At 41.0% G+C, this 25,035-nt stretch overlaps 1 protein-coding gene across 1 annotated transcript in view; it reads right to left on the reverse strand.

Moving 5' to 3' along the window:
- Nucleotides 1-25,035, reverse strand: part of TRIP11 (thyroid hormone receptor interactor 11) — a 308,569-nt gene that overhangs the window by 35,882 nt on the left and 247,652 nt on the right. Inside the window, 8 exon segments of the mRNA XM_031553780.1 lie at nt 1,323-1,469; nt 6,701-6,859; nt 7,274-7,355; nt 7,931-8,115; nt 8,875-9,015; nt 10,320-10,403; nt 11,997-12,055; nt 18,332-18,401. Coding sequence (XP_031409640.1) covers nt 1,323-1,469; nt 6,701-6,859; nt 7,274-7,355; nt 7,931-8,115; nt 8,875-9,015; nt 10,320-10,403; nt 11,997-12,055; nt 18,332-18,401 — 927 coding nt within the window.

Consider the following 25,035-nt stretch of genomic DNA (forward strand, 5'->3'; position numbering starts at 1 on the left):
ATGAGGCCTTACCAGGGCAGAGTAGAGGGGGAGGATCACCTCCCTCGACCTGCTGGACATGCTCTTCTTAATGCACCCCAGAATGCCATTGGCCTTTTTGGCCACGAGGGCACACTGCTGGCTCATGGCCAACCTGTCGTCAACCAGGACGCCCAGGTCCCTCTCTGCAGAGCTCCTCTCCAGCAGCTCAAGGTGTCTCCTGAGCTGATGTGGCTCCAGGCAGCCTTGTCTAGTGGCTGGTGAGCCTGCACATAGCAGGGGGCTTGAAACTGGATGATCATTGTGGTCCTTTTCAACCCAGGCCATTCTATGATTCTATCATTCTATGATCATGCACCGATTCTCTAGAAACACTGCAGAAATAACCTTGAATGCTAGTAGTGAGCTTCTTTAACTCATGTCATATGGATTAGCAAGTAGATATCTGCCTCATAACTTGGGGAGGGTTCAATCATCCGAAAAACAAATCCAGAGAAGGCGGCTATCATAGCTTCTGCAAATCACTTTGGTCATTTACATTTGTGAGAGATGAAGCAAAGATTTAAAGCAGCATTAGCCAAAAATTCTTAAATCCACCTTGAAAATGCAGCATGCAAAATAACCAGCTACTATGGAAGTGCTGAAGCACCACGTTATCCTTTATTTGTAAGTCTTTAAACATAACTCCACACAGCACCCTCAAAGTTCTTGTTTTCAATGTATCCTGTTTTTATACAGTTAAATCCAGAAGAATTCAAAACAAAGTTTCAAGAGGACGACTGTTGAGTAAAATACAAGAGATGAAACGAAATTTATTAGTAGTAGAGGAATTATAAGATTCAATGTTTCTTTTTGTTTGCAGACAATAATCTGCCACTTGTTAGATCTCCTAATCTATGAAGCAATTTGCCACCTCTGGTTCACTCAATGCTAAAAGTTTGGAATCGTGGCTTTTACAGTAGTGATGAATACTTCAAGTCACTGTAACGGTTGTGGGCTTTGTTTCTAGCAAATAAATTTACTTACTGCAGTAGATTTCCTTTCATGTATCTAAGGGATTTCTACTTAAGTGACAGATATTAACATCTCTATTATCAGTATGCATGAAAGCACCTCCCATAAAATTAAATTTGTCAAACTGTCTCATAGAGTAGCACTGGCAATAAACTATTCATACTGTGAATATATTTTAAGAATCTGTGTACATCAAGTTCAAACTAAAGACACCTTTAAAAGCACTGTTGATTTATCTACCTGCCACTGGTTTCTGTGACATCAATTTATGTGACAGCATAAAAACAGAACGCAGTAAAAAAAGGTGTAATGAGAAAGAGAGGACATACCAGCTCCACATCATGAAGTTTGGATTTCAACTGCAAATTCTCCTTCTCTATCTCATGCAACTTATCAACACGAGCTCTTGCCATCGTTAGCTGTTCTTCCAACATCGCCTTTGTTTCAATCAATATGATGTTATCTTCTCTTAACTCCTAGAGAGGAAAAAAACAATGTTAACTTCTCTCAGTAAAGTGACTTTTCAAAGACCAAATCACTTTCATACAGTGATGTTGTTAAAAAAAAAAAAAAATTAGTCAATCTGATATTTAATGGGAAATGATTCCATGCTTCATTATCTCAGATTCTCTAATGAAAGTAAATGCAATGACTTCCTTATTGTTTTTTCCTGAATTTTAGACATTTAATAGAATTCTTCTTCATACAGAGCTAGATCAAAAAGACCAAAAACACAAAATAAACACGAGCATTAACTGCACAAGTCATGCCATTGATCCACTAAAGCTTCTGAATCTGTTTTTACCAAGTAAAAATTAAACTTATTCTACAGCAGCCATAGCTTTGGAAACTAAAGTTAATTATACAGTATTCTTGCAGAGTAGTACTTGAAGCTCTGTGCATTTAAGTATCTAATCTCCAGAAATACGAGATGCCCAAAGCATACAATCTGGCCATGTATTCTTACTCACGTTTGACAGAGTTATTAAATTATGTGTTATTTCAAGTTATAACAACTCACTGTTAGCTTTTACTTTTAGATAAGGCTTCAATCATAGATACAATTTTCTATGGAAGGAACATATCAGCATTTTAACAGATTAAACAGATATAGGAAGGATTTTAGCCCAGAAGAGTTACAGTGGGGTAAGAGGCAGAATTTTTTTGCCTATTCTCTTTCTCCATCTCCTTCCTCTGCTCCAATTAAATATGCAAGAAGAGAAAGTGTGCACGCAGGAATGATGAAATGCTTATTTCTTGAGAAGATCATTCCTGGACAACAGTATTCCAAAGTGAAGTCTGCTGACACTGGTGTTCAAGTCTGTTCTCTCCAACCACAAACATGCAAACCAAGGAGATTCCTGAATGACCACCAGGCATGAGCAAATTGCTTTCATTTCCTTAACCAGCAACACCCCTCTCAGTTCTGGAGGGAAGAGTCTGCCACAAAAAGCCTCACATGGCTCACAACTTACCAAAAATAAAAAAGAAAAAAAGATACTTGCAAAGCACAAGTTAGGAATGCCTAATGGCAACCGTTCCCCTTGCTTTCTGATACTACAGGGGGCCATGATTTAAGAGCCTTATATAGCAATCTTAATTGTTTGCTGCATTTGACTGTAGATGGCATAGTATGGAAGTCCACCTTATGCACACACTACTGCCCTTGATGTCTCCTAGGATCAGCTACCGACCTGCATACTAGAGGAATAATTTCCCCACTACAGCAGCACTAAAAAGTACAAGTCTGTCAATGCTTGTGAAGTGCTTTAACCACGACAACTGAAATATCTGAGTATGCAAGTAACTAAAATAATAATAATAAAACACTAATTTTTACAGAAACAGCATTTTGGGCCAAGTCTGATGTAAGTGGATCACTTCAGGGCAGCCAAACTAAAAAGACTGACACCTAACAGATGACAGACTAGAGGAAGTACATAAAACAAAATGTGCTGAATCTTGTTTAAGCTGCCAGGATATCCATAACGAAACAGCAATGTGACTAGTTTACTTTGCTATATCGTCACACTCAATCCAGACCACAACCCTAAGAAGGAAGGTTGCGTCTGACCTCAAAAACAGTCTCAGAACTATGCCCAAAACTGCCAACCAAGCAGGAACTGGTTGTTATTTTAGAGACTCATGAAGAGTCAAGCTATGTGCCAAGTACGTACATGTAATCCAGGCTCTGGTACAAACCACACAGCACTGGGAGCTGCAATACATGGAAGACTGGAATACTTTTCATTGAGTGCCCAGGAGGAGTGGACATGCTGGTTCAAAACAGCTCTGAAGAAACCTTAAATTAATAACCTGGTGAAAATGCCTGCTATGTCAAGGCCAACAATGCTCGTTGGTATACCCATACCATGATCTTAGGTTGTCTTAACACTGAGAAGTTCATGTAATTTAAATAATTACTCCATGGGATCTTGCAGAGTTACATCTCAGAGCCTTGAAGGTACAACCACTCTAACTACAGTGTGTCAGCATTAATGCCTGAGAAGTCACTGCAGAAGACAGTCAGCCTAATAACACACTGAGCTACAAACCACTCCTGCTGGCCAGAAATTCAACAGGCGATCATGGTGAAGTAATGCTTCCATCAGAAATAAGGGTTTTTCTTTCCTTATGAGTTTAGTTTTAAACTGAGCTTAATTTTAAGTCAGCAGAAATAATAGCTGGCCGTGGCTTTGTTTGGTTATTTTTGAAAATACACTGAATTTAGCAGGCAAGAGATTCAAATTAAATCACGATAGTTTAATATCCACCACACATAATCCTGCTTTTGTAACTACACTTCTGAAACAAACAAACCACTGCGTTCTGATCGTGCATCACTGTGCCCTGAAGTAGCTGTAAGAATGGCACGGTGCACTCATATGGTTACAATTTAGTCTGGGGGTAAGCGGTTGCACAATCAGGGTGTGTTGGTACCCAGAGACATTTTCAGAAACTAAAGTAGCAATCAGATTGTTTAAAACTAGAAAATTTGTATGACATCCAGACCTAGTTACTAAACAGAGTTCAAACTCCTCCCTTCTACAGTTCGCAAATTGCCCCTACTGAGCCATGATACAGCTAACATCTGACAATCACTGCTTTAATAAGCTATATGAAAACATAAGAGATACTTTTGCATTTTTAAAATGTTCACAGAAATTCCTCCCACCATCTTGTGTGGAAACGTAACTGCAACAAGAAGGAATTACAGCAGGCAAGGCAGACTCCCTGGCCTCTGAGAATTATTTCATCTCCTGGAGCCGCACCAGGTTCAATTGAGACAAATGCTGGAGGGAAGCTTTATGCTGAAGAGAAGCACTTCCTTGGAGGAAGTCCTGTATTATGCCCACCCCTCTAAATTCACACTGAGGACTTCACTAAGCTGCCCCTGAAGGAAGGTGTCTAGAACACATTCATCTCCATGTTCCTTGGAAGATGGTCAAATTAGAACGCTTTTTCAGTGTAACTTTGTCAAGAAATATAGAGAAGGAAACCAATGAACATTCTTATATGTGTTAGGTTTACATACAGAAAAGACAGACTTGCTTCTTTAGCACTGCTGCAATAGCTCCTTAAATCTCTTCCTGCTGCCACAGCTGATTTATATCACATGCTTTCAGAAAATGCTTACAGGCTTGCTAACTCCTAAAGCTTGTCACAGTGTCATACACAGACTACCTTTCATATTCTTTGCACAAACTACCAAAGGTGTACAAGAACAACGTGAAGGAAAAAATTTTCAAACACCTCCTTAGTAGCTTTCTGCACTGACACACAAAGCTGAAAACACTTTCTTCTCATTTACTGATTTTGACACTGCTTATTGGGAACCTCCAGAAAGCCCTTAAGGTACCACAGAAATGTGGCTTACACTGCACTTCATGCATCTACTCGTTGCTGAGCCTCTGTGAAATTAGTTTGGGTCCTAAGTCTTGGAGCTCAGGAAGCCAATCACACCAGTAAATGCCACAAGATGAATCAGCACTGTACAGTCTAGTGGTTAAAAACATGGACATTCCTGCACAAATCTTACAACCCGTAACAGTGAGACTAACAGTTTTTGAAGAAGCAGGAGGAATCTGAGCAGACACTGAACTCAATCCCAGCCTTTAGTCCTTTACTTGGATGGGTGCAGGACTTGATACACTAACAGAAAACTTCATGGACTGAGGAGAGTTGGATACTGGCTGCTAAGAACAGCCTTTGTGTTACTCCATGATGATAAAAAAAGACAGAAGAATGCCTTGTGGAATCCCCTGAATGTATCAGCATGAAACCAATGAGTTTGTCTGATGCTACCACTGCACAAGTCTGCCATTTAATGCTGTGCCAAGGTTTGATCAATAATGGAAAGCAGTGGTAAGAATGTGAATCATTCTGGCTATTCTAGACCAAAGAGCAGCCTGCAGACAGCTGTGCAATCCCACCACATATTAGAAAAGCCCAGCCTCTAGGACAGCAACAACTTTTGCCATAGGCCACACTGCTCCCCAAAATTAGAAAAGTATCACATTGACAGGAAATACACTTTGTCCCATCTACTACTGTACCTCAGGGAGGTACCTTTAAGATCCAACACTCATCTCCAACATTCAAAACATTCATCAAAAACTGACAGAGTAGAAAAGGGGGGCTAATAAAGATAAACAAAATTGGCACTGAAGCAGAGGTCTCTTTGCTGCATGACAGCAAGATTAGCATGCAAACAGTGAAACAAGACTGCTGGCTCCTGGACAAGCAAGGAAGCTGAGAGCTCCAGAAAAGAAACTGCCACAAAACTAAAAACTGTCTCCTCCTAGCTCAGGTAAAAACTTGGAGCAGGAGGTAGAAGCTAAGCAACTCCAGTGCACAGACAAAAGTTTGTGTGAGGTTAATGCATGACTGATTTGCCAGCTTGAGGTAGGAAGGCAGAGAAGCAATTTCATAATCTCTACTATAAACTGAGAATTCCTGAGAGAGGAGGCAGGCTTTTGTTGGCTGTTACTACATTTCATTTCAAATTCATCTTTGTGAATTTGTTCGTAAGAATCAGCAGCTAGCTGACATCTTTGATGGGGAAAAAAAAACCCACAAAAAACCAACTGCTTAAAGAAGTAGGGTTTAATGAGCTGAAATAACACGTGTTCTCATCCTAGCAAATGAGAGCTTCAACACTGCTCTTGTGTCTCAGACCTGGGATTTTATCTAGCAATAGTGAGGTGGTCAACTACAGAACCTCAGTATGTTTAGCAAGTCCAGATATTTATTTGACTTTGGCAGACATGCTACATACACAAATTATTGAGAATTTAGGTAAGAAGAGCTCAGAGCACTGAAAGGAAGGAAAATAAGAGCAACTTGACCTAAATTTAGATTGCTCACAGCATGCTGACTCTATTTGTCCAGATGATATCCAAGGTCCTTTCAACTTAAATTATTTAGTAACTGCAGGATGGGCATAGCTGCACGTAACTAAGATGAATAACTGTAATTATTATGGGAACAAAGGTATACGTTTCTCATTGACATGCTCTACTCAAGGCACTAGGAAAGCTCCAGATTTTCTCCTTCTACTACAAACAATAGTTGAAAAAGGCATGTTAAAGAATCTCCAGTTGCTCTCATGTTTTGCTACAGTCAGCTCAATTACAAATGACACATGAAGTGGTAATACCACAAAAGCCAAACATTAAGGATTACTCAACACTTCATTTTCACTTACCTCCATGCGAGCTTTGTAAAAATCCACATCATGAAGTTTCTCTTTGCACCGAACAAGTTCCATCTCAAGTCTCTCCACACGGTTTGCCTTTTCTCTCAGTGAGTCCAACTCATCTCTATATGCTCGGGCAGAACGAGCATCTGAGGCCAGGTGGATATTCTAAGAGATAAGAAGGATAATCAGGGAGAAAAACCTAAGTAAAAAACATATTGAAAATATGTCCTTTAAGACTTTCTTTTTCTCAACAGTAGGCAAATTACATTCTCTCAGTGCAAGAGTAAGACAATTCTCCTACTAACCAGTAAATTTTCTACAAGATTAAGAGGTATAACAGCCTATCAGGACTCACATTTGCAATGCCTGACACTACATAAGCTTCAGGCATTACTGGACAATTTGCAAACTGTACATACGAAACTGTTCTCACCAGTTAAGCAAAAAGTGTCAGTATGCCACACTCATAACTGTCCCAAAGCTTGCTGGAGTAGCTTGAATTCTTTATTGAAAATATAGAATGGTATTTTTTAGCTTCAGAATAAAAGAGGTATTTCCAGTGAAATGACCCCACCTTACCTCTTGTTTTATTTTTTGCAGCTCTAGGGTGAGCTGCTCAACTTCATGTTTAGAATCCACAAGCTGCTCGGACTTCTCTTCCCTGAAAAACGATTAGAAAAAACTTAGATCCTTCAGGAAAAAAAAAAAACAACACCTTTTTTGATCCTGCTGAGAAACCAGAATGACAAAGAGAAGTCCTCCAGCATACTCTGAAAATTGAGTTTTCTTTCTGGTATGACAATTGCAGAAAAGTAAAGTGTATTTTCTTGTGATATCACATACATAACAGATGTGAAATTATAACTTCATTTCTTTTATATTATCTCTGTTTACATTTCATTGGCACTGCCATCACTGTAGCTAGCTTTGCTCTGGACTTCCCACCAATAATTAGAAGTGCAGCTAGTTACTGGCATTTTAGAGAGAGGAAGAAAGAGATGACAGATGAAAACAAAAAGCAGCTATCACTCTGTGTTTAGAGATCAATTAAAAAAAAAGGATGATGGAACATTCATTCCAGCTTTCTACTACTACAAATAAACATTGTGAACGACATGATTTCATGAGAGCCCTGATGAAAGTCAATATGCTGAAGCTGACAGGCAACTGCACTTTCAGGATACAGAAGATTTAATACACAAGCCTGCCTAGAAGCACAAGACACTGGTGACTTACAGCTCCTGCCGAACTCTTCTCAGTTTAGCCTTTGTGTCTGCCAGCTCAACTGCAAGGTGCTGCTTGTCCTCATTAGAAAGAGGGTTGGCTGGGTTTGGAGAAGAATCTGGACTTGATGCCTTCAGAGGATTTGGTGGTTGCTGAGACTGTAGATAGTCCCTCTCTTGAGTGAGATCTACAATCATCTGGAAATACAGAGAAGCACATAGAGTCACAAGATAAATAGAAATAATTACACATTGTTTTTCAAACATCTATAAAAATGATGAATAAATGTAGAGAATTATTAAGTTACCGTTCTATAAAATTCAACTGAGAGTGAAGTGGAAAGTTCAGACAAAGGAGAGCAAACTCCACCATCAGCTCATACCACTAAAACATTTCCCTTCCAATGACAAAACAGCCAGTTTTTTTCTGGAGAACTCATATAAACTGTAACTATTAATAGTTTTAACTAACACAATCACAAAGTCAAATGCATGACAGAAAATTAACAGGTAAAAAGAAGGGGAGAAGCCCCCTGCAGAGATCTGAAGTGAGATGAACTGATAAGTCAGCAACAGAAAGGCCTGGTTTCACATAGGGAAAAAAGCAAAAGACACTGGAACCCACCACAGTAAACCCACCATGACTCTGAAGAGTCAGGCAAGCAATCACTCTTTACTTTAAGAGCTAAGCAGACACGCAGAGACAAAAATCAAGACACAAAGTCACAACTGCAAATATTTTGATATCTTTACTGCATGCACATCTCTTACCAATCATTTCATCACACTTCAGTGTTTATGTGAGAATGGAAAAGACAAAATCTTCTTACAGGTTTTCTGACATGTAGAAGAAAGGCGTAGAAGAAACAGAAACCCAGGGCCCAAAAAAAATACGAGAAGGAACTGAGTCCTTAACTGGTGTTCCACATGAGCACTATACAAGAGAAGTCACTGTACCTCTGTGCACTCATCTCTCTCATCAATGAGCCTCTTGAGGTGAAACACCATATTCCTGGAGAGAGACTCCAGTTCTTCTGGGGCCATGTCTGGGAGCTCCAGCCACTGCAAGTCGAAGACATTCTCCTGGTTGTGAGTCACCTAGGAACAAGGGGAAAAAAGGTAGTCTTTCCACTGGCTGACTTGTAAATGTGTTTGTGTCATATGCTGTATCCCCTAGCTTCTTCTACTGATGTACTAAGAAACATACCACATGTCACCTACAGCATGTAGAAAATAGCACAGACATTGAGTAGCTAAACCGTAACACTACTCAGCAATACTGGTATTTAGATTTTTTAAAAATTATTATGGCTGATGATTTTTTAAATGATTGGATACATGCAAGCACAATTCTGTTGATGACATGCTAGAAATTGTCTTAATTCAAGCAATGAACTGATCACTACAGGAATAAGAAGGAACTGCTAAGACTGATAAGCCCTGTTTTCAATGAACTCGCAATCTGAGCTAATAAAGCTGAAAAGATCTGACTTTATTAGAAATCTCTCTGGCTATTGCTGCCAGCATTTCTTTTCACTGATACCCTACCCAGTCGTATTTACTCTAATTCTGATTTTGCAGAAACATCATGCAAGTGAAAAGATTCTCAAGCTCAGTTAAATAATATTTCTGCTTTTGAAGTGCTTATTTAATCTTTTTTCTTCCTCCTCCAAGTGTTAATGAAGAAGATCCTGTCTTAGTCTTCCTCAACTGGTTCTCAGTTCCACAACTTAAATCTCAGTGCACCCTGCTTTTTGCACTTGCACCCGCGGACACCAGACTTCACCCAATGCCCCTTTCCCAGTGAGGCACACCCAACAGAGGGCATTTGTTCTGAGCTTCTCTTTGGATCTCCAAAGCAAGTTTGTTCATAACAGTCACACGTAGCCCTTCCTTTTATAGAAACCTTAGAAGACCAAGAATATTCTTGTCATTGGATCATGCTTCTCTTTAAAATCAAAGTACATGTCCAATTTCAACTGCAGAGAACAACTTTCAAGACAGATTTAGGAGCCCAGTGACCAAAGCACACTGCTGGGGAGCCTATGTCTCACCTGCCACAGGACTAAGGAACTGTGTCTATGTCATTACAGCAAAGGGGACTCCAGCCACACACACTTTTTGAAATATTTTACACACATATCCTTAGAAGATTATCATCCATATACTCTGAAAGCAGCAAGACATTTGCCACTGTAACTTTCTAACATAACGATGTTATAAGAAATGCCTACAATTTTAACTGTATAACATTATTACAACCACATATTCAGAGAATGATCATTTCTTCCTCTCAAGTTTATGAATCTACTATGAAATTTGGAGTACCAAGTTTGAAAACACTGATATGTTGAGTCAAGAAAAGGACAGAAAGTCAAAACAGCAAATATTGAGAGTCCCACCTCCTGAATGTGTGACACAATCGCAGCTTGGGTTTCAATATCCAGCTGTTTTATTCTTTCAATAAACTCTTCTTTTCTTTCACACTGTTTAAAAAAAAAAGGGAAAACTCCTAAAACTTACTACAGCGTTTTTCATCCGAAAAAAAATATATATACATATGCATCACCAAATTGCTAACTACAAGATTTTCAAGATCTACACTTTATTATGCTAGAAAATATAGCACTTCACTCCTACATATGGAGCGAGAACTGAATTATGCTGTAAATTATTTAAGTCTTTTACAGCTCATGCAAGCAAGGCTAAGTTAAGTGGCAGGGTTTGCACTTTAAAAACAAGAGGTGAGGCAACAGCCAAAGGAAATCATCACAGCTTCACTAATGGAGTCACACAAACATAAAGCAGGTGGGTACAAGACCTACGTTTACATTGCATCATTTAACCTGTCTGTTTCTCTGCTTGCATTATGTGTGGCTTTGGCAGTGAAATAAGATGCATCCCTTAGATACTACTTTCAAATCAATGACTGACTTTGCTTATTGAACAAAATCAGCATGTGCTTGAGATAAAAAATAAGGATGGAAAACATTCTAGATAAAAATGAGTGACAATTCAGACAAACAGGTTTTAGTAAACCTTTTACTAAAGGTTTTTAAGGAGTCGGACATCTGTCGCCAATGTATCAACAACCGTACATTAACGTGGTAATGCACAGTTGTTACAGGAAGACAAAAGAGAGAAGTTAAATATTAAGGGTTTCTTTAAACTGTCTTTTCTGCCACTTACAGTGGCCCTCTAGGATTTGCCTCTGAGTCTGACGATTCATTTCACTGGGAAGGGCCCCAGTATTATAAATGGGTACTGAGGATGCACAACAGCTAGCCATCTCAGACCTTTATTCTTTGTGTTGCAATGCAGCACAGAGATAAAGTTCAGAGCAGCCACACGAAGACAGCATTACCCTGACATAATTGACTTGACATAGCTGAGCAGAGTAAGTGTCCTAAGGCATGACAAAAACATTAGAGACCTACAAACAAGGTCAATTATAAGTAAAGGCCAGCCTGCAACACCCCTATTGTTTACCATCATGGATGTTTGGTGGGCAGAACACTGAGTGCTTTATCTGGTAACTGTCATTTATTTCTGGGGAGTTTCCCACACATACTGCCCGTTCAGTTATTTTAACAAACACCAGATAAAAAATCCCCACATGAATATACAAAGTAGCTATTCATTTTGGATTTTATAAATGTATTTAATCAAATGATAAATAAAATCAGGCTTTGTTAAACAAATGTTTAGACTTCACTTATTTATTTACTTTGTACCAAATATTAAAAAAATATATATAATAGTGCACAAATAAGAAAATAAACCAACAACAATCGTGATACCAAGCGCACTACTCAAAGCTTTTTCTTGCACTCTAACAAGAGTACATATTCTACGGCTGATTTAAGCACTAGTAACAAATTGTGGCACACAGTGTCTCCTTTCCCCATGCTCACTTCTCTCCTACAATAATTTCATTCATCCAATATCAAAGATTTACTTTGCAAGCTATCCTGAGCTAGACATTTGTTCATGTAGCAATGATCTTCATGTGGATTTTCTCAGTCCAGAAATAACAACAGATTCATTAAAATATTTTTCAAGTCTTTAATGAGGTTCACCTGAACAGCACATCCCAGAACCAACAACAGCAGCTTCTTAATTTCTTCCATACTTTTACCTAGAGAGGAAAAAATGGAATTAGTACATACGTGTAACGTAAATTAAGTACCTCTTGAGTTATCATATCCAAAAAAACTCCTTTGAACAAGTGCCTGTTCATGTGTTATACTGTTTCCACACTTTCCACGTAACAATACAGTTCTTACAGACTTCCTCACCTACATTTACTGAGGTTTTGTACTAATTAATGACGTAGATTTATTTTATTTTTTTTTTCCATTTTCGCCAATGCTTGTCCCTCGTTCTGTGATTACCAAGAGTTGAAAGCAAGAATAAAGCAAGACACACCCTGGATAGGATCAAAGGATGGTTACACTCACAGGACAAACTTGTCCTAAATTCTGCACCTGTAAAGTAGTTGCTGCTCAGCACAGTTGTTACAGAAAAACCTAATGCCATCCTATGTAAACAAATAGTCTCTTTAACAGAGAGATGCATCAGCAGCTAGTTCTTCCACTGTTCACATTGTGAAGGGCAAGCCCTACGTGTTAGGAGGGGTAGCACCAAGTGCTGTTCAGTGTTCACACTGGGGGAGAAGGAAAGAAACAGACCTTGTACACTACCCTCATCCCCATACAACTGCTTCCCGACACACAGCATGCAACTGCATGATAAACATTCCCACCTCATACCCTGCTTTACTTGAGTGTTCCACTGCTCCCATCACAGAGCAGAGCTGATCACCACCACATCCCTCCAGCAACACACCACAGGCTGTGCAGAGCAGGGCAAGGCAGCTGGAACAATGCCCATGTGCAGCCCCATAGAGGCACGCTGACCTACATCACCGTGGGGCTGCTTGCAGCCCGGGAGCCTCACAATGTGGCATGCAGGCAGCTTCCGAAATAATCTGCTTGCAGCTTTCCGTTTGAAAAGGAAACGCCCTCAGCAGTCTTCCGATTGTTAAACAATTTTTCAGCAGTTTTTAATGGATGCCAATTCTTAAAATGTTTCAAGTGATCTACACAAATTATCAGCACACAAATCAATGCCAGAATTCTCCAAACTCAAGTCCCACATTATTATCACTAAGACATTACAGACAGAACTCTTCTGCAGACAGACGTAAATAAAACATGCTAGTTCTCATTTTACCTTGTAAATATGATATTGTTTATTTTCCTGTAGAATATTCAAAACCTGTTTTTGAAAAGCATACAACCTCCCCTCCTATCTAGCAGCATACCTGGCTTGCTCCCTTCTGAAAACTCACCATTTAATATCCTGACATTTCATGTGAAAATCTGCTTGTTCTGTACAATTCTTAATAACACAACATTCAATGTAGTCAGTATCACAAAAAACCAAACCACTGACCAACAACAAAAGCTCTGCCACACTGTGAGCAGTTCTCACATGGTCACTACTAGCCCAAGGAGATACCAACGTTGGTTAGAACACATTTTCTTTTTCCCAAATTACAGTTCCAGCACTTGATTTAGTTCCGTATCTGTTTTAAAGCAAAGCCAGACCAGGGATTAAAGGCACAGCATGCCTGTGGAACAGTACAGAAAGCAGCTCTGTGAAGGACAGCAAGGGAAACCCGCACCTTCTTCTTCTCCCTAATTCCTTGTGCTATGCTCTGTGCACCACAGCTGTCCTGCAGTTGAACCTGCTGGCTTGGAGTTCCTCAGGTCAGAAAACACCACAATCACTTTCCAACAGCGAGTGCACCTGCACTATCCTAAAGACATGGGAGTTACTGAAGCCAAAGTGCACTCTGCACCCAAGGCAGCAGGCTTTGTTTTTCTCCCCAGACAACAGATGTGCATCAGTGATACTGCCTGATCCCGTAAGGTGCAATACTTTCAGCTGTTACTGCAGGGTAACTTAACGAGGTCAGCCCTGTTCTGGCCTTGCCTGGAAATACCACTCAGAAGCTTCACTCCCACCTGAGCTCTGTCACCAGTAGGACAAACTGGGGGGCACACTGCTTAGGCGGGGAAGGTCTAGCCGGAGTTATAGAAAACAGCAAGAAATTAAAAGATTTGAGGTAAGAAGAAGTTTATTAAACTGCTGCTGCTTCAAAGCTAACATTTGGCAGCTTTATTAGCTGAGCTTACCAAGAATACCCTCCTACAACTCAGGACATGAACGCTTAGGTCTGGGGCAGAACTCTTGGCAGACAGGTTGCCACAAGATGAAGCGAATGGACTGGATTCAAATTAGCATTTAAACAGAAAGGTGCTAGTAAAAAAATCTGGGGCATTTGCACCCTATTGAGAATTCCAGGGCAGCAGCTCTCAGGCCATGTATTTGTGCCTGTGACGGAGCCAACACCTGGAGGATGCACAGAGACCATCTGCTCTGACATTGAGTTGGCCGGGAGGGGGAATCCCAACCACCACCTGCAGGCCAGGATCTGTCCTGGCTCACAGGAGACAGACAGATGGCACAGCCCAGGGACAAGGCAGCAAAGGGATTAGGGGGCACAACAAAAGGGGAGGATGGAGGTACAGGGATGGTACAGAAGACTAACAAATATAAGAGAGGGAGTAGGAGGGAATGACATAAGAGAGAATGAGCCCAAGTATGGGGGATTTTGAGTTTATGCAGCTTCTCTATGTATTTTTTTCTTTAGTTTTCCTCCAGCAGAAGAGAGGGAATGCTGGTTTGTGTAGTGCCACAGGCAGCATGCAGTGGGGCTGTGAGAGACTGGGAAGTGGTGAGCACACCAGCGCCATTTTTCCCAGCTGTAGCTACATCCTGAATGAGAAAAATCCGACTTCTAAATTTACACTATTGAGGCTGTGTTTTGTTATTAACTTTACATTTTATGAACCTCGGTGTCTCTGGTGGATTGTGAAACAAAACGAGGAAGGAAACTAGGCATGAAAAAGGACACCAGTGGGAGCATGTGTCTTTTAGGATTTTAATGAAAAACAGTTTCTATAGATATTTACCAGCAGGGGTAAATCTGGGGTTTGCTCATTCATAAACTTTCCAGGTAAACTGAAATGGGAATCTAAACAGCAAAGTTTTTGTTTGCTTTGAAGAGACAGAAACAGGCCTACCACAACAGGCACACTAGACCAATTTCCAGACTTATTCTGAGAAAACTTCAAGTCCCCTCTTCTCCAGCCCCTAAGGAATTATGACTGATGATTTTCATATTGAACACAGAGGACTGGTGATGCAGTACCAGATTTTTCTGAAAAGCCTGCTTAAGAAAATCCTTAGAGGGAGACAAAAACAGATAAAGTTTAATGGCAGTAGCTGACCACTGCATAGTGCATTGTAATGTCAGCTACCTCATTCTGCAAGTCTGGAAAAGCTTTCTAAACCCTTTAAGTAAACTTTCAAGTTTCTTTTCAGTTCCTTATATTCTAGAAAACAATCAAGGACACCATCTTTTCACAAACTATTTTTGCAACTTTTATGCCTGTGGCCAAACAAACTGAAGAAGATAAGCCTGCCATGGCCTGCACCAAAATGATTTAGAGGATGTGAAAGCTTATGAAGTTCCTGAATCCAGAAGACACATACCATGTTCCGTGAAAGAGCTCAACTCCTACAGCATTTTTAGTAGTAGCTCTGTGTTCTCAACAGTCTTATGTTCCAAGTGCAGCTTGTAGAAGCCCTCAGTAGTCCCAAATGTTGAGTGCCAAATGGAAGCTAAACAGCAAGAACACCATTCTCAGCTTCAAAGCTGCTCAGTTTATGATTTAAAAAACGTAACAGCACATGTGGCTGCATTTTAGAAGGACAAAGTACAATCTGTAAATTACACTGTTAAAAAAAAAAAAAACAAGGACTTGTTTCAAAGAAGAAGTCACTGCACTTGTTAAAGAGAGAATCACACAGAAGGATCTAACTGACTAACAGTTAAGATCTAACTAACAGTATAGAGTTAATACAGTCAGTAGGAGCCTTCCCAGCTCAAGCAGCACATAGCAACACATTATTTATTCCAGGAATGCGATCACGGGATCAATTTCTCTTCCTCTGGTTAAGGAAGGGGGAGTCTTTCACTCAGATACCTTTCCTACAGGGCACAGAGAACAAGAACTGAGATGTGACCACTGCCTCCAAGATCCACCCTCCCCTTCTGACCACCTGCACCTCAGCCTCCAGCTCCAGGAGCTCCACAGGCCTTGGCCCAGCACTACCTCTGCAGATGTCTGCCCCAGAGCCCTCATCCTCCCTCCCAGTCTCTGTCCTGGACTGGGCCACTAATACAGGGAGAGGGGTTACTCCTCTGCTACTGCCATTTTTAAACAACTGCCTCCAATAATTAATGTCTGTCATCTCTTCTCCCCATACTGCTGTCATGCCCAGCCTCCTCACTCCTCTGTCAGCTTTCCCTGGGGCTTCTCAGTATTCATGCCAAAAGCACCATTTCCCATGCTGATGGCTGCTTTGTCCTCATGTCTTTTATTCAATCTCTAACCCTCCTTTAGCTCTCCCACTGACAGAGAATATCTCATTTCACTTTCCTTTCCTCTCCTGTGTCGCTGCCCTCTTCTCACTTTCTCCGCAAAACATTCAGCCACACAGGCATCAATCCAGCAGCTACCTGGCCATGGTTCACCTGAGCTGCGCTCAGCTTTTTGTGAATTCTCTTCTTTTGGTTGTGGTAACTTCTCCTCACTGCTGCACTTTTCTAGGCTTCCCATCAGTCTTCAGCCAGTCTCCAGATCTGAAACCTCCCTACTTTTCTATTTCTTCAGTACATCCTACCTTAGATTCTGTCCTCAAAAAGCTCCAGCTGGTTCTCAAAAGCGGTATTAAATATAACCAAACAATAACTTCATGTTTTTTCTATGCAAACATCTTATTATTTTCAGCCATCTAGTTGTCACATTCTCTATCTTCTCTCTACGTTTTTTTTTAATTACATCAATAATAAGTAAAAAGACAAAATAAATTTAAAAATGACAATAAGAATACCAGATTTCAAAGATCTTAAAGTGAAGCAGATGTCTGTTTGCACTTAAAAGGAGCTAGACAATATCTTTCCCATGTGTCGTATCAGCTGATTTCTTCAAAGACTACCTTAAGGTACTGAAAAGCACCAAGTGGCGGGAAGCTATACATAAGCACATGACAGCTTTCAAGTGTGCAGCTTCCCCAGAAACCAACGCTGTAGTTATTGCATTATGAGCCTCCTACCACCTGTCACTCAGCAACAGCCACAACAAGAAGCCAACCAGCCTTTCCCACTGACATGGCCAGCAGAGAGCTCGCCTTGTTGGCGCAAACATCTTTGTCAGGTTTTGTCCACTGTCCATATGACTGAAAACAGCAACAGCTCTTAAATCCTTTTCTTCTTCAGCCATAAGGTTAGCCTGTAAAGAAGAACTAAGTCTGGCAGACTGGCACTGCAGACTTTACAGTGACTGCTGAAGAAGTGGATACCCTCAAGCTTGATTTTACTGCAGAAGTGTCAAGGCTATGAGTTTCTGTAACACAGTATTAATAAATTAATATTCTTTCCTGATATAACCCCTTTGTGTATGTACATACACTATGGCTGCCAAAGCCAACAAAATAAAATCTTCTGCCAAGATTTCTGCCATTTCTTTGTACTGGAGATGCTGGTTACCACATCATTCCCCATCACTGCAGACAGGGTTCATTCTGTTTTCCTTCTTTGGTAAAAAAAAAAAAATAAATTCACTGTCCTTGGCACCAGCATGGTGCTACAGCAGAATGGGCACGTAAAAAAAATAAATTAACTACAAAAAGGAACAAAACCTCTTACTTCAGAAATATAGTTCCAATGAGAAGTCAAACTAATTTTGCTCTGAAAGTCTGCCTTTTGTCCCACCAAAAACAGGTGATTCTGGACATGAGCTAATTAGCTTCCAATCATTTTTGATGGAGTACCTCTTGTGACAGATGCCCATGCCTCGATAAAGTGGCTGGACAGATGCTTTTGTCCTTGCCATTCTCTTCCTACTTTTTTTCTGAGATGCCATACATATACTTTTCTCCATCCTTACACACATTACTTCCTACACTTCAGTTCCACTTCACACTTCAGGGCTCCTTTGCAAAACTTTCCTGGTGTGCATATATTGTCACAGCTGAACTGATTATACAGGAACACAGGACAGAAAACCAGGAGGAGAAACAAATTTCACAGGGCAGACTGCTGCAGCAACAAAATAAGGGACATGACTTACAAGCAAGCAGCTGCTTTGGCAAGAACTCACAAATACAAATTTATATATGTATGACAGTAAGACATATCAGATATTGTATGTGTACATTCAGCTAAATAAAGTATTCATTCAGCATGGGGTGAGGAAGAATCCAACAAGCTACTCACCAGAAAGAGGATCTTTGCCAATCATTAAAACATTTGGTAAATTCATTACAATCAGCTGCTGGAGGACCTCCTAAACAAAAGACAACAACAAGCAAAGGTCAGTGTGAAGAAATCCCAATCAATCATTCCACAAAGAATATAGAGTTCCATCGATTACAAAGCCTTTAACATCCTGCTAGTTCAGAAGTCACAAGAGGAAGCCCCACTTGAGAGACAAATCAATATTTGAAGATGGCATCAGGTTGCACAGCTAACATACACTGATCACCTCTTTGAACAACGGCCAATAGAGAAGTTGGAGAGTCCTGTGGTACTTACCAAAATAATTGCCATGCCAGGCACACCTTCCCATCACGCCTTTACCCCAGGCATGACCTGCATTCATTTGATGTTTGACATACAGCTGCTGCTGTGTTCCAGGATGTACAAATGCAATGGTCTATCACAGGGACCAAAGCCAGCCTGTGAAGTTTATGTAATTTGAATAATTGGACAAATCATTCCATAGGTCTGAAATTCTAAAGATGGGCAAAGGAAGTAGGCGTGAGGGAAAAGCTACTGAATAGACAAGCTTGAAACCAACTTGCTCAAAGCAGTGCTACTTCTAGATTTGTTTGCATTGTTTTTAGCAAAAAAGAAAAATGGATTTGTTTAATTATGTTGTGGGGTAGACAAGGGAATGGAGATGTATTGTTTGGTCAGAAACACTTAAACATCAGCTGCCTGAAGTTACTCTGAAATGACAGACAGGCTTACTGAGGAAAGGCTACAAGCTCCAGGGCAGGCAAATATCAAAAGGTGGACAAATATACTGCAGAGAGGACTCTGAATGGTAATGTGTTCAGCCATGCACTCAAGTCATTTTCTGTAACATACAGTGCACAGGAATATGGTTCCAAGCTTCACTCTGCAGCGACTAATGCTCATTTGTGGTGATGTGAACAAAACATTATGCCTGCAAGTATTTGTTTCACGTGAAAAGCTAGGGAGGAAAGTGACTGTGTGATGAAAGTGCTGTGCTGGGATTCAGGAAACAAAGGTTCCACATAGGGCTCTACCCAGTGTTTGGCAGGTGCCCCTTCCCAGCTTGTCTCCACGCCCCAGGCTGCCCTGCAGCCATGGGAAGGGCTCACACTTTAATTCTGGTGAAGCATTCAGCACCAGAGGAAAAAACACTGCAGTTGGGCATGGAGGGCAGTCACACATTTCCTAAAACAATCAGCTATTCACTGAAACACTTCCTCTCCAAGTTACTGGATTGTTATTTCACTGCTTTCAGAGTTACCATGCGATGAAAAATTAAACCTGATTTTAAGAGGAAATATCCCACTGAGCCTGAAGTATCTGATAAGCAATCATAGTGGATATTGAATTAAAAATTTGAGTCATCACATATTTCATTTCTTCCCCTCCAATTCATGCTCAGAACACACTCCTCAGTAGTAACAATCTAGATAAAGCAGAAATATTTCATGGCACAGCTTTTTTGGTGCTGTTTTTGGTGCTGTTAAAAAGGCAAGCTCCACAGATCTTAATACAACGGGAAGTTTGGCTAATGCAAGCCAGGTATTTGCTGAGTTGTTGGCCAAATGCATTTTATAGTTTGTGGAGTTGAGACATATTAAACAAAAGTTCGTTTGCACCTGTTAGCAAAACAGCTGCAAACCGTATTGCTTTTAACACCACACGGCTGGACTGCACCGTCTGCTATGACAATAGTGTGGCACTGAGGCTTTAAACAAATTCAAAATTTGCATATGCCAAAGTACTGGGCTTTAACCAGTGATTTCCATGGCAAAAAAAAAAAAAAAAGAATTTTGTTTCCAGTCACCCAGTGCATAGAGTGGCATTGAGGCAGGAATGCATTAAGAATTCGCGTTGTCTTTGTGTAATCATCAGCTCGCCAGCTACTTACCCCAAGCCACAAAAGGCACCACAGCTAACCTTTCTGCTGTACTATTCCCATGCCTCCCCGCACACTCACTGTGCATGTACCACCCAGCACAGCCATGAGCACACACCCACAAGTGCCCAAACTCTGTGTCTGGCTGGGCCTGGAGCCACTGAGAGCACTGGGATGGGATCTGGAGCTGTGCAGTGATTGCATGGCTCAGAATGAAAAGTTTCAGTTGTAAGAGGCGGTACTTTGGCCTGTTTATTTTTAAAATACACTACACATAATTATCTCTTGTTTGAAACACCTCCACTTGAGATTATTATTTGTGATTATAATGTCACTATGTCCTGCGATAGCTACTGTGTAGCTCATCAGTGGATCTCAACGCTGCATAAAGGAAGGTCAATGCATTTCTTATTCTAGGATGGAAATGTCTTCCTCATCTGCAGTAACTCACACAGCCACTGAACTCGGCCAGCCTCTGTGCTGCAGTCAGCAGTGTGTTGAACACAAACACGCACAATGATACTATTCAATGGGTTATAAGAGGAGTCGAGACACCAAAAATCTAACACTTGCAACAGTTCAGAATTAACCTCAGACCTGAAAACGACCCTACAGGTGGAGCACAGGCTCCTACATTGGCCACTGGGTTAACCTGGGCACACAGCTGGAGTCCAGTGAGCAAAATAAACAGGAGATAAAAACATTATATCCCCCCTGGGGCAAGCAGCACTGCATTACATAAGGGATGCTGCTCCACAAGGAATGCAGCAGAACTGAGGCATAAAAGAGAGGCAAGGATGATCCACGTTTGCTCTCTCTTGGGTGGATGCATGGCTAGGAGCAGGCAGGGGCTGGTGTAGAGCAGAGCGAGGCTTTCAAACGCTTCCAGTTGCACACAAAATCCCACAGTACTCCAGGGAGCAACTACAAAATCAAGAATCCTAATTTTTCCTGAGAGACCATTTAAATATTTTTACAGCACCAGTAAAGCTTGATTAAAGCAGTAAAACTTACAGCAATAACACATGGTAACAATTTCCCTAATTATTAAAACAATTAGGATTTGAGTTGTCAGCTTCACACTAGGGCCATGAACCAACTCCATGATCAGTTTGAATGCTGACTGCATGTCAGCATCAGCTCTCTCACACTGCTGTATGTTTACTTTTTTTTTAATTATTATTTGTACTGCTGCTAATGAGATTTCCATGACACAACGTTGATAACAGCAGTCTTATTTAAGGAATCCCATTCAAAACAGATCTCTGTCGGGCCCCAGTGCAGCTCCTGTAGGTGTCTACATTTCTCCTCTCCCAATGAGGATATTTTGAACTTGAAACTTGTCCAAGGCCTCAGCTTCTTTGTCAGCAGTGGTGGCTGCAAGAGCGGATGCCTCTGGTTAAGTCACTGCTTACCATCACAAAACACAAGCACTGACAGCCAAGTCTCACATCACTTGAGCCAGATCCCCAAACCCAGTGGATAGAACCCATGAAGGTTCCTGCACGCAGCAGTGCATGACTCCATTCTGGAGGAGTGCCTCCCTGGCAGAGGTGGAGGTGCCTGGTCAGTGTTTGCTCTCAGCTGTGCGGAGGTGTGAAGCTGAGCTGATGGAGACAACCTGCAGCCCTGAGCAACACAGGGACACTGCCAGGGGCACAGATCTGCTGAGAGCAGCTGGGCACTCCAGGCAGGCACCCCAAGGATTTGAGGATACTTTCAATCTACCTAAAAGTCATGAGGTTAGACATAAATAAATGTAGTGCTCTCAGTAGTAGCCTTCTGGCATCTAAGCCAGTGCACACCAAGAGCTTCAAATTTACAGTCGCTTTGTTAAGAAGGGAGCTTAAGAAAAACAAGAATAATAATGCCAAAATTCCCCTACATTGATTCCATCAGTCAAAGGCTTTAGGAGAAATTAAGACACATATGAGATTGCGGATAAAATCCTAAGCACTGAGTTAAGCCCTCAGGCTTATAAAAGCATGAACAAACACAGACAGAGGGAATGTGGTTGCTGCACTCAGAGCTCCCAATTTGTATCTGGAGTGCTGGGGCATGTTTTACTTGCGCTTTTTTATCTTTCTAAGATCACACATGCAGGATGTTTGCTGTTTGCTGACCGCCTTGGGTCATCAGAGGAGAGACAGTGGCAGCTCTAGCTCTCAAATCACCGTGGTCATATATTAACACTTTGTTTACATGTAACAGGGTAAACGGGCCCCTTATATTTCTGCAGGAACAAAGCCTCCTGGGCCCATACTACACATGCTTCAGTACACATTTGCTCCTTAAAAATTTGCATCTAACAGCATGGAATAACACAGTCTTGAGGTATCCGTTTTGGCTGCATTCTTAAATGCCAACAAGAGCGTGCCAATTGCTCCAGCAAAGAACATAGTGTCAAGATAGGAGTAGGTGAAACTGTCCTGTCCACAGTTACCGGACCAAGCAAACAAGCTTTACACAAACACTTCCCTGCACCACACAGCATTAATGTGAAGCAACTACTGGCTTCTCATGTGGAATTAAATTAACCTCTGCTTGAATCCTGAACAAGAAGGGAGTAGCAAATAAATTATGTAAGAAGAACAGCAGCCGACTGGCCATTGTAATTCAACACTCAAGCCAAGCCATTCCATTTAAGTATATTGCTTGGCTATAAAATGCTAATTGCCCAGCTAACTGGGAGCCAAATGGTGCTCTCCTGCTTGAAAATGCCCATGAGGAAAAACCATCATCAGCTTTATTTATACCACTAAGAGCGAATGTTCCCTGGACAGAGAAACAGACTTACACTCCAACTGAGCTCAGACCCCTGAGCGGAAAAGCTCAGTAGAGTCCTACCTATGCAGTGTTATCAACATCCTTCTCCAGTACCCTCAGTACACATCTGATCTTCAAGGCATCACCCCAAGCAGGACCCTACACACGTGGATGAATTCCCCATTGGCCACTTGGGGCCTGGCAGCAAGTTAGGGCACTAGTGGAAACATGGCTGGGCTGGCACCTCCTGTGCAGCATGCTCCAAGCTTGAGATGGCTGGACTCAAGTTTTTCTAGAAACAGTACTCTTAATAGAGAGCACTCGAGCAAATGAGTACATTTTAATATTGAAATTTATTTTAAGGAATAAATTCAGACCTGTGGGGTTTCCAGCTTTGTATTCGTGTAATAAAGTAAACAAGCTACTTTGCAGCCTACAACAAGGAGGTTAAGAAAAAAGGAATGTTTAACAACCAACGCAGACAAACATTATTATTTTGCTGTACTCATCCAAGAAATTAGTTATCGATGGCGTGAGGAAAACCATTTACAAGATTCTGTAGACTGTACCCAGGATCCCACAAAAGATGAGACAAGATGAAACAAGTTGTTTCAGTGATGGCAAGGAAGCGAAACACAAGCAGATCTTTTATTGAGATGCTCTCCATGTGCACCTTACCATGCGAGCACACCTGATGACACTGAGTGACTCAGTACTCACTGTTTCTCTGCCAACATGTGACATACACCACAAAATTTGATTAAAAATCTTACTCATCGCTGCAACAATTGTATTCATCAAGTGACAGACTAGAAGATTAGCTGTCTTAAAAGAGATTTTTTTTTTTTTCCTGAAAACCAGCAAACTACAAAGCAAGCTTCTAAAGATCCTTCAAGTGGAAATCCAAAAGCTGCTAAAATAACTGTTGCCTCATCTGCTGAAAGTAATCAGTTCTGACAGTCATGGGCTGGGATCTCAGTGGGAGGGGATGTGAAGGAATTATACCTAGCCTGAACCGTCCCCAGCAAGTGAGGGCTGTGGGTAGCTAACCAAATGATAGAAATATACTGAACAGAGGAATGAGACCAAGTTCTATTAAAAAAACAACAAAATACACAAAACAAATGCAATATGGACAGCACACAGATCCAGAAACAATCAACCACCCAATTCTTAGATCAAGGACTGTCATGGCTCAGGTTTTGGTGCTTGTATTAGTGTAGCACAGAGGTACCAGCACAAAGTAAGACCTCCTGCACTGCAAGCTGTACCAGCACACAGAGCTCATCACAAGCCTGCAAGGCATCAATAGGCCAATGAGAAAACAGTAGCCAGCAAGGTAGGAAAAAAAGGAAAATAAAATTCCATGGTTATAATGTGATCCATTGTGCACTCTCACAGTTTATTGACTTGTTACATCACCCACACCAGAGTGACACAGAACAAAATCACACAGCAGAGAGTAAGGCAAGCCATGATAAATGCATCTGCTTCAAGATCAAACTGTTTATGATGCACTTTTTTGTGGTTATTGCATACATCCCATAACAAAAGTTCTGTGTGTACTTAAATAAAAGCTACTCTATAGTAAAAAAAAAAAAAATTCAGGATGCTAGTTTTCCTTCAGGCCTACTGGAATGAACGACAAAGAAGCTGCCCCACCCCCACACCCCAGTTATGGGGGAAACAATATTTTCTTAAACTCAGTACAAAAATATACATTCTAATACACAAAGCAAAACTTTGAGCAGCTACCTAGCAGCAGAATTCCCAGTCTGGTCCGACTGACCCCAAGATAAATTACTCATTTCAGTACAGCAGTTCTACTGTTGTGCCTATCAGCATTATTGATTTGACCAGAGAAGAGAAAATTCAATTGCAACACAGTGTCCCCCGGCTTCTATTGCCAGCAGCACTTCTAATTTACCTACTTGAGGAAAATGAAAAGCTTATTGATTTATCCTCAACTACTCTCTCCAAATCAAGTGCAAGTGGGTTCAGATGTTCATAATGGTGTTCAGACAAATTACTCCCA

The sequence above is a fragment of the Meleagris gallopavo genome, chromosome 5, assembly GCF_000146605.3.
Source record: "Meleagris gallopavo isolate NT-WF06-2002-E0010 breed Aviagen turkey brand Nicholas breeding stock chromosome 5, Turkey_5.1, whole genome shotgun sequence".
NCBI lineage: Eukaryota > Metazoa > Chordata > Aves > Galliformes > Phasianidae > Meleagris > Meleagris gallopavo.